The sequence below is a fragment of the Pteropus vampyrus genome, unplaced genomic scaffold (assembly GCF_000151845.1).
Source record: "Pteropus vampyrus isolate Shadow unplaced genomic scaffold, Pvam_2.0 Scaffold174, whole genome shotgun sequence".
Taxonomy (NCBI): Eukaryota; Metazoa; Chordata; class Mammalia; order Chiroptera; family Pteropodidae; genus Pteropus; species Pteropus vampyrus.
Genome location: NW_011888955.1, coordinates 661,946 through 674,541, shown reverse-complemented (window position 1 = coordinate 674,541; position 12,596 = coordinate 661,946). Strand labels below are relative to the sequence as shown.

The following is a 12,596-nucleotide window of genomic DNA, read 5'->3' as shown; positions in this document are numbered from 1 at the left end:
ATTGTCCTATCATGTTCTTTGAATCAAACAGAGTTGTAATTCAAACTAAGGAGCAAGAACTTGGTGGTAAGAAGCGGCTACTTGAAAATAACAAGGTAAAAGAAGTTGAGAAAAAGGATTAGAAAAGATACCTGATTTGTCCAAGACCATAATGCCACAGGGACAGGAACAGCTCTGATTTCAAATTCCCACATTTTTAACACTATGTCATAAGTTTTCATTAGGTCATAACAGGGAAGGTTTCAGACCTCCATTTACTAAAACCAAGATTTAGCACCGAAAAAAATAACAATAAGATGCTTCATTAAAGCCTATGAGCATGTCCATTTGTACCACCTGCAATTTCTGCATGTGTGCTCTACTAATCGAGTGTTAACTTACACACTCATACACAAGAAGCAGTGAAGAAAGCTCCAGAGAAACAAACCTGGGTTCAATTTCTGTCCTAGCACTGACTGATTCAGAGCCAAAATTACTTAACCTCTAGAGCCTCTGTTTCATTATCAACACTACTTATATCAAGGATTTGTTGTAATACACAGAATATGATTCAAATATTTGCTATGGATGACGACGGGGTTACTGTACATTGCACAGTGGACTGCAATAGGTAAGATAGGGAATCTAAAATTTACACTCAGGTTACTGTCAATGCAGTCTTTAGATATGATCCCAGAGAAAATTCTGTAAACCTACTTTACGATGAAGCCACTGTCTTAAGAATGTGGTGCTAACTACAAGGCAAGGCAAGCCACAGAAGACCACTGAAATAGCCAAGAGAAACTCAGGGGGTAACCAGTCACTTTTCCTTGCGTCAACTGCGGTAATGCAGTCGCGAGGACCAAAGCGCTCCGTCCCCACCACTGGGCCACTAGCTTGCATTCCGCAAAGGTCGAAAAGCAGTCGTGGCGTCCGCTTCAGCACCACCACGACCGCGATGCCAAATGGAAAACATCAGGGGCAGCGCGGGAGTTGGGAACAGGAAAGGTAGGCAGGCGCAGGGATGAGGATGAGGGGCAGTCAGGGGGCAGGGAGCAGAGGGAGGGGGCAGGGAGCAGAGGGAGGGGGAGGGCGGCCGCGCACGCGCAATCGCGAGCCCTCGCGAGGCCGCCGACCTGCTGCGCAAGGAGCTGTCTCCGTAGCTTCTGCCGCTCCCGAATCTCCTGCAAGCGGCTGTCCATGTCGCAGCTCCCGCTTTCCGCTACCCCGAAAACTTGGCAATTAGCGGGATTTTGCTTCCGAGTCTGCGGAACACGAGATCAGGCTGGATCTTGAGGCGGCGGGTAACTTTGATCTTTTCCTCAGTAGGCATTTCCGGCGCGTCCAGAATTGGCTCGCCAACCCGGAAGTCCCGCCTCCCTCTGGACGCCGAAATTTGACGCCACAGGCAGGGGCCCAATGAGGGACGCCGCGGCGTGGGCGGGGTCTCACAGCGCCCCGCCTCCCGGGGCCGTCCCACAGCAGCCGGCCTGGGCGGGGCTGTCGACGCACTGGTCGCCTGTCTTCTCCTGCGACGTCAGGCTCCTTGGTGTGTCAGCCCTGTTTCCAAGGTGTGGACCGTTTTGTTGATTCCCCTTCACATTAATTTCCCCAGTTGCCAGGCCTCAAGTTTTCAAAAATTACCAGATAACCAGTTTTTTTTTCTGAATGCACAAACTGATAGAGCTTTGAACTCCGGGGTGGCGGTGGCTGGTTAATCACCTCCGCGAGCCACAGTTGTCTCCTTGGTACACTGGGAGTGGGAAGGGTGCCCGCCTCACGGAGTAGTGAGCAGTGGAAGGACCGAGCGGCACAGGCGCCATGGTGTCGTTTATTATTATTGAGATTTGCCCGAGTACTTTGCCCTTCAGCGGGGGAACGACCGCAGCATCTGTCCGCGCTCCTCCCCACACCTCACTGGCCCTTGGGGCTTTTCCTGTTTCACTGCGATGCATTCTACGGGTTCTTGCCTTCAGGGAAGCGGGCGAGTAATAACACAGGGGTCTTGGTTCATGTCCTAGAGGTCAGAGGCTGTGGGGACCCCTTTTTGTGCTTGTTCGTTTGTCTCAGCTGAAAATAACCCTGGGATATGGAAACAGCCTGTTGAAATCACCTGGGTCTGGTTGGAGTGGGCGTGATTCTCTCTCCTTGGGAAAGCAAGGGGCAAAGACCAGTCTTAACTTGTTCCCATTACTGTCCACCACATTTGTCATCTTATTTCAAATTCAAAGTGTCAGAAGTAGACTAAAACATTATGTTGCCTCAGGTTTAATTGGAAATTGTGGCAAGTACTTGCCAACAATAGTAACAAGTCTTTATTCCAGAGTGGATTTCATTTTTGAAAATAGTATTAAATCTTCCAGGTCAAAACCTGGTAAGTCAGACTAGGCCAAAATGGCCAGGTATAGATCCTACTAATTATCACGTATTTTTCAAGAACTAGCTCTAACAGATGATTTCAAAAGAGGAATTATAAAATCTCTTGAATAATGGCAACACTATTTAAAAAAGTACGTTAACTTCAAGGGGCCTTTCTTTACTAAAAGATAATACTAATTTGTACCGATGACTTAAAGCGTTTCTTTAAAAATCTGTTTATGTTACCTGGCGGTCATGTAAAATGAGTTCTGATTTGAAGTATTTATCAGTGATGGGACTAGGCATTTGTTTGCTCAAATATTTAGTGATATTTATTGAGCATTTTATATGGCAGTCACTGTGACAGATTCTAGAGTCAAGTTCAGAAAAGATCAAAGACCAAATAAGTGAGATTTTCTTTATGGAGTTGACGTAAAGGAGGGAAATTTTTTCTTCTTAAGAGAGTGCGGTGCAGGTTGTTTGCCTGTAGTCTCTGAGCCCCATATTCACCTAAACTCTGCTCTGTGATGATGGTTGGGCTGGGGGAAGCAGTCTGCATTTCCCAGCCTTCCTTGTCAGGTGGCTTCCAGTACCGTTCTGCCAAGTGGAGGCACAGGCAGGAAATCAGAAGGTGGAACATGAGAAAACTGTAGTCCTTCATTTCTTTTACCCTCTGCTTCCGGCATCCTGGCGAGGAAGGTGTGAGGATGGCTGTATCCTTTACAAAATCCCAGAGCCAGTTGCAGCAGCCCCTCCTTAGTGGTCCTGTCTTCCCTTTTCCCACCTTTGGGTGGCACCCTAGCAGTGAGTGCCCTGGAGCTCTGATAATACCCGCCTCACCCTCTCTTCCGTCAGCTCTAGGACTGGGAGCCACTTCCTGCAGTTAGGGATTTCTGATTTGATCTTACGGTGCCCCTTTTGCTCTTCTGGCCTTAAACACCTGTGTCAACATTTCTCCATAGTAAATGCTACCTGTTTAGAATTCTTTAAGTGATTTCTGTTTTCCTGCCTTGAACCTGGACTGATAAAGATTGAAAGGGGTACTTACCTTATAGTATTTACAAAGCCATTGGAATCCAGCAGAGGGTTGTCCCAGTTTTCACAAAGACAAGGCTATTACTCTGAAATCTGTCTCCCAAGTAATGAATTTTAAAACACCAGGCCAGCCAGAACACCAGTAGAGTACTGAGCATACCTTTCAGTAACATCTCTTCATCGCTACAATGTGAGGGCCACTAGGGAATGTGCATGGTGGGGCCACAGGGAGGAGAAATTTGGAAAGTCTCCACATATAACTCACACTCTGAAAAAGCACTTTCTCTTCTAGGCACACACTTTAAGGAAGTAATGAGAGAGTCACATAACAATTTATGCATTTCCCCTTAAGCTACTTGAGAATGACTCCTTCAAACCTATGCATCCAGCCGTCTTTTGTAAATCTTCCTAGAATGCCCCCCTCAACCTCAAACTTAAGAGAATAAAATCAATATCCCTCATTTTCCTGAATAAGGAGGAGTCCACCTCTCCCTCAGCCTCCACCTCACTCAGTGATTATAGCTCTGCCCCTGCCTCCAACACACACACTCACCATCTTCATTTCTGTAACCACAACCTATGGATGATATATATCCTGATTCATGTCCTAATTAGCTTGCTGCTTTCCAGTCTCTTCTTCCTAGAGATTTGTGGAAAAATAATTTCATCATTCTCCTCGGCCCAAAACATTTTTGTTTCCTCAATGTCTAGGGTAGCACTGTCCAGTGGAACTTTCTATAATGATAGAAATGTGCTACCCGCCGTACCAGTATAGTAGCCACTAGCCATCTGTAGCCACTGAGCACTTGAAATGTGGCTACTATACTCAGGAACTCAATTTTTGTGTTTGATTTAATTAAATTTAATTAAGCATTTCTTGCTAGTGGCTACCATATGGACAACACAGGTCGAAGTTCAAAGGAGTAAAAATCTAAACCACTTAAATACAGAACCCTCTGCTGCCCTGCTCAACCTCATTCTATTCTTTATGTATCCAGTCTTCCAGGCGTATCAAAGTTTTTGTCTTTTTTCCCCAAACGTAACTTCTTTCTTGTAGTTTTTATGAATAATATGAATAATATGTAGTTTTTATGGTAAGAGAAAATTCTCGTAAAAGAAAAAGATAGGCTTCAAAATGACTAGAAAGCAAGCAATATTTGGTAAGAGAACTCTTCAGGAAAGCACTTAATATAAAACGAATGTAGGAATCTCCTGATAACTTCTGCTTTCTCCTCATACTTTGTAAAGAACACTCAATCGATCTTTATTATCTCCTGTTCATTGAGGCTAACTCCCTCACTTTTCTCGGCTTTATTGGAAAAAGGGGTGTGAGCAGCTGTGTTGGTGAAGGAGAGGAGACAGCCAGTTAGCATTCTACATCATTCTTGCATTTCTAGCCATTAGGTGCCGAAGGTTGCCCTGTCTGCATTTTACTGTGCCCAGCAAGACAACTGCTAAGGTCTAGAGCAGCTGTGCCTCAAGAGAATATTTCACAAGCCTCATGTGTCAAAAAATGGACGACATAAGAAACAGGGATGAAGATTTGATCATCATTTGTCAATAGATTTTTTTAAGGGTATCATTACATAAATTATTTTTAAAACATTGGTTTCTTGGAATAATGAGAGATTTTTCACAGACTACATGTTGATATCGAATAGAAATACATAGAGAGTTGAATAGGTTTGATTTGGTGGGGGAGAATTTGCACAAAACACGTCTAGCATCTTTTCAAAATGACCAAAATTGGGAGGAGAGTGAGAAAAGGCAAGGTGAAAAGAATAAAAATAAAAAGACATCGTAAGTAATGTCAATTTATTTAACTGAACAAACGAGGAAAAATATATAAATGTTGGTTAGTATAATGTTAGTTTGCTGTATCATTTGAGAAATACAGCACAGAATGGGGTGGATGCGTCCCGTAGGATGTGTTAAGTACGGAGAACGAGGAAGCAGGTAGGTAGCTCGTGAGACGGGCAGAGTATAGAGAGTAAGCCACCTAGTGACCTGAAGGATGTAAAGTTAGACTGAATGAAACGGATGGTGGGACAAACGAGTGTTACTTACGGATGGAAATGGAGAGAAAGACCAAATCACAGTCATGCCGTCTCTGGGCTGACAGCCGTGTCACCCTTACACTGGCCACCCATGATCCTGTTCTGGACCCAAATGTGCTGTGCCTAAGAATTGGTGATGGGACCTGTCAGCTAGCTGTCACAGGCTATTTGGCAAGCTACAGCTGTGGGGAGGCAAGTTCGTTACTGCTTCTCGTTAACAAAGCAAGTGTGTGTCGTTGGGCCCAGGTGTCTTCCATGTGGTGACCTCCTTGCTCAGACATCGGTGTCCCTAACCATCAGCGGGGTAGGCTGATGCCAGGCAGAGGAGAGCGAGAAGGAACACGAACATGTGAACAGTGCCTACTGGGGCTTCATGTAGCGTGGTCCTTCCCATTTGCACCCCGTCTTAAGTGTAGTAACGTACCCCACCTCTCTCCTCTTTAAAGTGATTTAATAAACTGCATGATTCGAGCATCTCCATTTGGCCTGTCTCGTGACTTCTGGGGTTGCTTGGCTCATAGAATACTTGGAGGCCACCACTGCATCAAAGTAATTTCACATGACAACTAGAGGAAACAGAGAAATAAGAACATAGAGGTGTATATCATAAGCTAAAGTAATAAAAATGGGGAGAAAGGCAGTCGCAAGTCGTATCTGTGACTCCACTGAAAGGCCAAAACAGGCAAGGAAAGAGCAAACCAAACGATGACGTGTGGGAGAGACTTTCCTCACTGATTTATGGAAAAGGGAAGAAGACAAGAAGGGAGAGCTGAGCGGTTTTGGGCAGTGTAAACGTCACCGATTATGCTTTATCTCTGAGACCGAAACAACTGTTTCAGAGGTAAATACAGCAAAGTCCAGATGCAGGGATGCGCGACCAAGGCGTGGGCTAATCCCCGAATTTCTTTTTAATCCACTTCATACAGCATTGCAGTTCTTTTTAAATGTTCATTACATTTGGGAGCATCTAAAGTATCAAGAAGAGGAGAAAGTAAGAGGCTTTAAAAATATAATTAGGACAAATGCACATGGAATACTACTTTCTATCAAAGTTTTTATTATTTTACTATACAATTCCTGAAACATTCTCTGTAAATAGATTCCCGTTTTTAAAACACTAATAATGCAACTATTTTAAAGATCTATCTGTGGAATGAAAGATTTAGTAAAATGAAATATCCCTTTGAAATGAAAGTAAGTTGTTCCTAATTTATCTTTTATAATCTATTTTCTTTAACAGGTCACTGTATCTCTGTATTACAGAAAACGCATTAAAGACTGTTAAGGTAAGTGAAATACTATACATACAAAGCTTGTAGAGCTTTCTCTGAGAAAAGTATCATTTTTAAATAAGAAATGAAATTGTTTATGAAGCAAATACTTTTAGGAGCTTACTCTGTAGTTTTTCAAAGAATATGACATTTTGGAATGTAGCTCATTCAAATTAACAGCCTTAATGCTTTAATACTGTTTTTTAATTTGTTTGTTTTTAACGACTTAATTCTTACTTTGAAGACGAATATTTTCTCTCTGCAGAATTTTAAATGGTAAAAACAATTAAAAAAAGAAAGTGCATTTTGTGATGAATTAAAGATAAAACCTACATTCGAAGAGAGATTGGTGGTACAATGTCATCATTAAGTACTGTTTATTTTTTAATGACCTGCTTAGGATTTTAAATATTTATATAAATGATATAAATGGTACAAGATCTGTTCTTGGATTTTACAAAGTACTAGTGAACTTTGTGCGATTGAAAAAATATATTATTATAAAGAAAACCCCTACTCTAGACATTAGGGTCAGAAAAATAGTAAAAATTTTGTTACTTTACACCAAACCACTGTAAAAATGAATTTAGTCATATACATTCTTTAAAACATATGACATATTGCAGCCAATGCAAATATTGTAATTTTTACAATACTTAGAATTAAATTTTTAAATTCCAAAAAACTAATTTCCAAATGAACATAGAAGGCGATCCTTGTATATATGCTCCAAAAAAGATGTTAAAACCAAATGATGGCTAAGACGCTGCATCTCCTTCATCCGGAGGACTCGCTGGCTCTTCCCCTCCACTTCCACTCTGGGCTTCTGGGTCTCATGATTTAGCATTCGCTGGCCGGTCACTGGCTATTCAGATTTTCCCCGATGGGATAATCTCCGCTGTTTCTTCTCCTGTTCAGATGTACAGTCAATCAAAGCACGTTGAACCTGCTGAAAGGTAGAGCAAAACAGCTTTGGCCGGTGGCCACAGAAGCTTGAAAAGCTTTATTGAAGGAAAAAATGGACATGTTCTCATTCCGGATAGGAGCTGGATTCTAACTTGAATTCCTAACTGTAATACTTCTGCTATTCCTCTAAAGACTGAACTTTGCTCACAGCAAGACTTTTCTCAAGCCAAAATGCAGTTTCACATTGTAGTGCTGAATTACTGCTTAGTAAGCGGACTAATAGGGGCGCACTGGGAATCCTGTTAGGAAGAAGTAACTCCCCTACATCTGCATCTGAGCCTAGGTCGGGAGCTGCTGAAAACGGGTATTGCAGTCATCCTGAGGGACACATAATTCTGTAAGTGTGTATACGTGCTAACAGCGTAACTCAGAAAAGTTCTGTTAAGACGTGTAGGAAGATTACCTTTGTATTTGGGACACTGAACAAGCGAGACGTGTAGCGTATATTTGTAAAGCAGATTAATTCTTTTCTCCCATGACCCTCTCTGTGGGGCCCTGTCCGTGGATGAAAACTTAAGGAGTCTTCATGCTTTTTCTGGTCGTTTCTAAATATTAGAAACAGTTATTTGGTTATTTAAGCTTAACAATCAAAATAGGAGGTCATGATGTAGTTCTGGCTTCTGAGTTAAGGCTTCTCTTCCCATGCAGCCTCCAGCCCGGTTGCAGGCGTGAAGCTCACCGGTGGGAGCCGGAGATGAGAGGGCATAGCCTGCTGCTTCTGCCTTTCCCATGGGGATGTCCGGCTCCCTCTGGGCAGGCCTCCAGGCCCCCCAAGGTTGGAGTGTGGGGACAGAGGGATTTAATGGAAGCAGCTGACATACTTCTGTCTTTATGGTGTAGCATTGGGACGTTCTGGACATACAGATGTTTAAAATTGACTCTCTTTCTCATGAGCATTTTCACGGGTTCTTCCATGACCCACTCCACCCATCCTGTGGCTTCCCATAGCAAGAGCTAACTGGCCATTGGCTTTATTTATTCACTTGCCTGCTTTCTGCAGAGGACCCTTCCTGGCCATCCCTTCGGGCGTAACGTAGGTAGGCCCCGTGCTGGCTGTCTGAAGTGAGTGGCCAGACTCTGGAAGCAGTACTTTACTGCTGCAGTTCAGGGAAACCAAACGGCCTCTGCACAACCACACTGCCCCTTCTTCTCTGCCCTCTGAGCTGCTAGCCAGCCTGCCGCAGCCTCTGGACTCTCCAGGTGGGGAGCGAACGCCCGTGTCCACCAGCCCACGCATCCCCCTGCTGTCTCCTTGAGGCCTCGTCTCTCGATTCAGGGTGAATAGGGCCTCCACCTACCACTCTTCCTGGAGGGGAGGGCTGTGATCCCCAAAAATGCTCTTATTCCCATCTCTAGTTCTCATCCATTTGAGACCTTCAGGGTGGGTCATTTTTAGAAGCCTTACTTCTGCACGAGTCCTATGGGGTGTTTGTGATCCTTGCTTTGCGTTTACCCGTTTGGGGGCCTAGCCAAAACTTCATAAGTCCTATTACTCATTTAAGCGAGAGATGTCTGAAAAATTTGTTAAGCTTTTATTTTGAGATAATTGTAGATTCTCATGCAATGGTAAGAAATAACACAGAGAGAACCCGGTACCCTTTACCCGTTTCTCCCGATGGTAACATCCTGCAGAGCCGTGCCACACGAGCGTGACCGGGACCCTGACAGTGATGGAATGTTTCCTTCCCCACAAAGCCCCCATCACAGCCACACTCGTTTCCTTAACCCCTGAAACCACTACTGGGTTCTCAATTTCCATAATTTTGTTACTTCAAGAATATTATCTAAATGGAATTGTACAGTATGCAGCTTTTGGGGATTACCTTTTTATATTCCACGTGATTCTCTGGGGACTCATCCAGAGTATCACCTGTACCAGTAGTTCATTCCTTCTTAATTGCTCAGCAGTGGTCCACGCTGTGGGCATACCATGAGCTAACCACTCACCTGACGCAAGACATATAGTTTCTTTTCGGTTTTTGCTATTATGCATAAAGCTACTATAAACATTCATGTACAGGTTTTTGTGTGAATATGTCTTCATTTCTTTGGAGTAAATGCCCAGAGTGCATTTATTTACTGTGTCGTATGATAGTTGCTTATTTAGTTTTTAAAGAAATCGCCAAACTGTTTTCCAGAGCATCTGTATCACTTTATATTCCCACCAGCTGTGGACGAGTAATCCAGTTTTTCTGCATCCTTGCCAGCATTCAACAGTGTCACCATTTTTTACTTTACCTTTGTGACATATATGTGGTTTACGTATCTCGATGAATTATAGAACATTGCAGACACACTTCTTATTTTGAGATGAAAAAACTTTCTAATATTACTAAAACCATCTCATTGTGGTTTTAGTTTGCATTTCCCTGATAAGTGATGTCGAACATAATTTTATGTGTTTATTTGCCATCTATATATCTTTTTTTTTTTTTGGTGAAATTACTAAGTCATGTCATTTATTGTTGTTGTATGAAGCCCAAAAAATGTAGAATGAAACATATCTCAAATATATCTTGATTCTAACTGCAAAGAAGAGATTGTTATTGCATTGTAACAAGCTCCAAAAACTGGAAATTCCTATCCACCAATAGCTCTATGACTTACCCGAGGCAAGTCTGAACAGGCCTATACAGCTTAGTTCCTTTCTGTGCTGAAGGATATAACACAAGCTTACCTCATCAAGATGCTATGAAGAACAGTTTCTATTTATTGCAAGTACTGTATGATTTTTGTCTATATTGGTGTGGAACAGCACAGTTATTAGATGAGGACATCAAAAGACTTTGTTCCGTGAAGAATGCCACATTCTTAGAGACGGTAGAGGGATTATAGTGCATGTGTCAAGTTTTGAGATTGTGTTGCAGTTGAATCCAAAGATAAATTTGGAATTTAGCTAGGCCGAAAAACTGTCTCAGGCAATTTTTAATTGCATTTTAGAGTAAGACTCTTAGATATCTCAGGATAGCCTCAAAACTTAAGTAGAAAATTAGTGAAATATACCTTCTACACTTAGAAGTTTATAGTTAGATGTGTATGCATTATATAAATAGAACATTACAGACATTCTTATTTTGAAATGAAAAAACTTTCTGATATTATTAGTATTCATTTACTTGAGACCTTGTGGAACTCAAAAGAATAACAATTGGAAAAAGAATTGTAACTAATTATGAAAGGATGATACTATTCATCTTACTCAAAGAAACTGGAGCTTAAAATATATACCGATTCACATGATGCCTTATGTAGAGTTTTTCGAAGGACTTGGGTTGAGTCATCTAAGCATTTTGTATCACAGGTTCCTCAAATGTAATTTGAAAGGAATGAAATAATTCAATGTTTTTCAAACATTTTGCTCAAGAACCTCTTTTTCCTCTTAAAAAGTAGGGACCTCAAAGAGCTCAATTTATGTTTGCGAAGATTATATCAGTCATTATTTACAATATTAGAAATTAAAACTGAGAAAAAATTGAGATGTTTATTAATTCATTTAAAATAACTATCCTACTATGTGTTAGCATAAACTATACATTTTATGAAAAATAACTATTTTCCAAAGCATAATAAAATTTTTGAGAAGTGTGACATTGTTTTACAGTTTTTGAATCTGTCTAATGTCTGGCTTAATGGCTGGATTCTCATTTTTTTCTACACTTACTCTGTGAGATGCTGTTTTGGTTGAAGTGTGTAAAGAAAGTGTGGCCTCATGCAGATGTTTGCAAGAGATTCGAGCCTTTAAAACTTTAATAGTCTTTTCAGATAATTGTGGATAGTCTTCTTTGATACTACATGGAAACTTGACAGGTGATGATTTCCTAAAGCTTACTTGCTATGTGAAATCCGAAGCCATGGCAATGAATTTTTCATATCGAAGAATAATAGCTTTTGGGGGAGTGGCTCGAAGAAACTAACAGATTGTGCCACTGCCAAGTGATGTGACGAGGGCTTTTTTCCTTCATCTTTATTTGGCTCCTTTTCATCAATGAATAGTCTTTTATTATATTAAAAGAATGTTTACTTTGGGTGAGTTTTCTCAAGGCTAGATAATCGTAAGATTATCTCCATATAGATGGATAGATGATAGGTAGATAGACATCACACTAAAGTGATGAATGCCGTCAGTTTCATCTGACATTCTGTAAGCCTCTCCAAACTCCATGTGGAGGGTGGAGCAGCGGTGGTGGTTCAGCTGGTCATAATAACAGGAATAAAGGAATAATTCGGTGCTGCCAGCAGAATTATGGGAACCTGGCCTCTAAATCTTCCTTTTAGGATCAAGAAGAACTCGACATGTCTCTTAGACCACTTCACGATCTGGGTCTTCTCAGCCCCTCCTGGTAGCGCCCCTCCCCTGTCCTTGCTGATAATAATGACCTCCTGGGTCTCAGACCACCAAATCTCTGGTTGTCTGTTCCTCCCTGAACTGAAGACACACCCTGCTCCTCATCTGCTATGCCATAGGGCTAGAATGCGGAAGAGATGAGCATTAACTCATAATACTTGGTGAGATTAATGATCCGTTTCACATCTGGGTTTATGCTGTGTACAAGTCCGTAAGGGGGCATTTTTGAGGGTAATGTCATCGCATTATTTGTGTTAGCAACAAGTTACAGGCAGTCTTGGTATCTGTCCCTAAGGAAGTGGAAAATGGAATGTGTGGTGTGTGCATACAGTGGAACACAATGCAGCAATAAGTAGTTGACCATTTGTTTAATCTAGCAATGTGGATAGATCTTAGAAATACGGAACGAATTCTGTAGAGTAAAACAACGTATGTACATTCAAAACACACACAGAGAACACAAAAGTATATTATTTTTCGGGCTATGTTTTCAGATACCTAAGGATGTATACAGAATATGCCTGTGCAGACATCTCTGATGAGAATGGATGGGACGCAGAGGAAAGAATAGAGAGATGACCAGAG

General features: G+C 41.8%; 1 protein-coding gene across 1 annotated transcript in view; it reads right to left on the bottom strand.

Moving 5' to 3' along the window:
* Positions 1–1,335, bottom strand: part of METTL14 (methyltransferase like 14) — a 22,536-nt gene extending 21,201 nt beyond the window's left edge. Inside the window, exon 1 of the mRNA XM_011370782.2 lies at positions 1,116–1,335. Coding sequence (XP_011369084.1) covers positions 1,116–1,181 — 66 coding nt within the window. The 5' untranslated portion in view covers positions 1,182–1,335. The remainder of the gene's footprint in view (positions 1–1,115) is intronic.
* Positions 1,336–12,596: the final 11,261 nt, after the last annotated feature.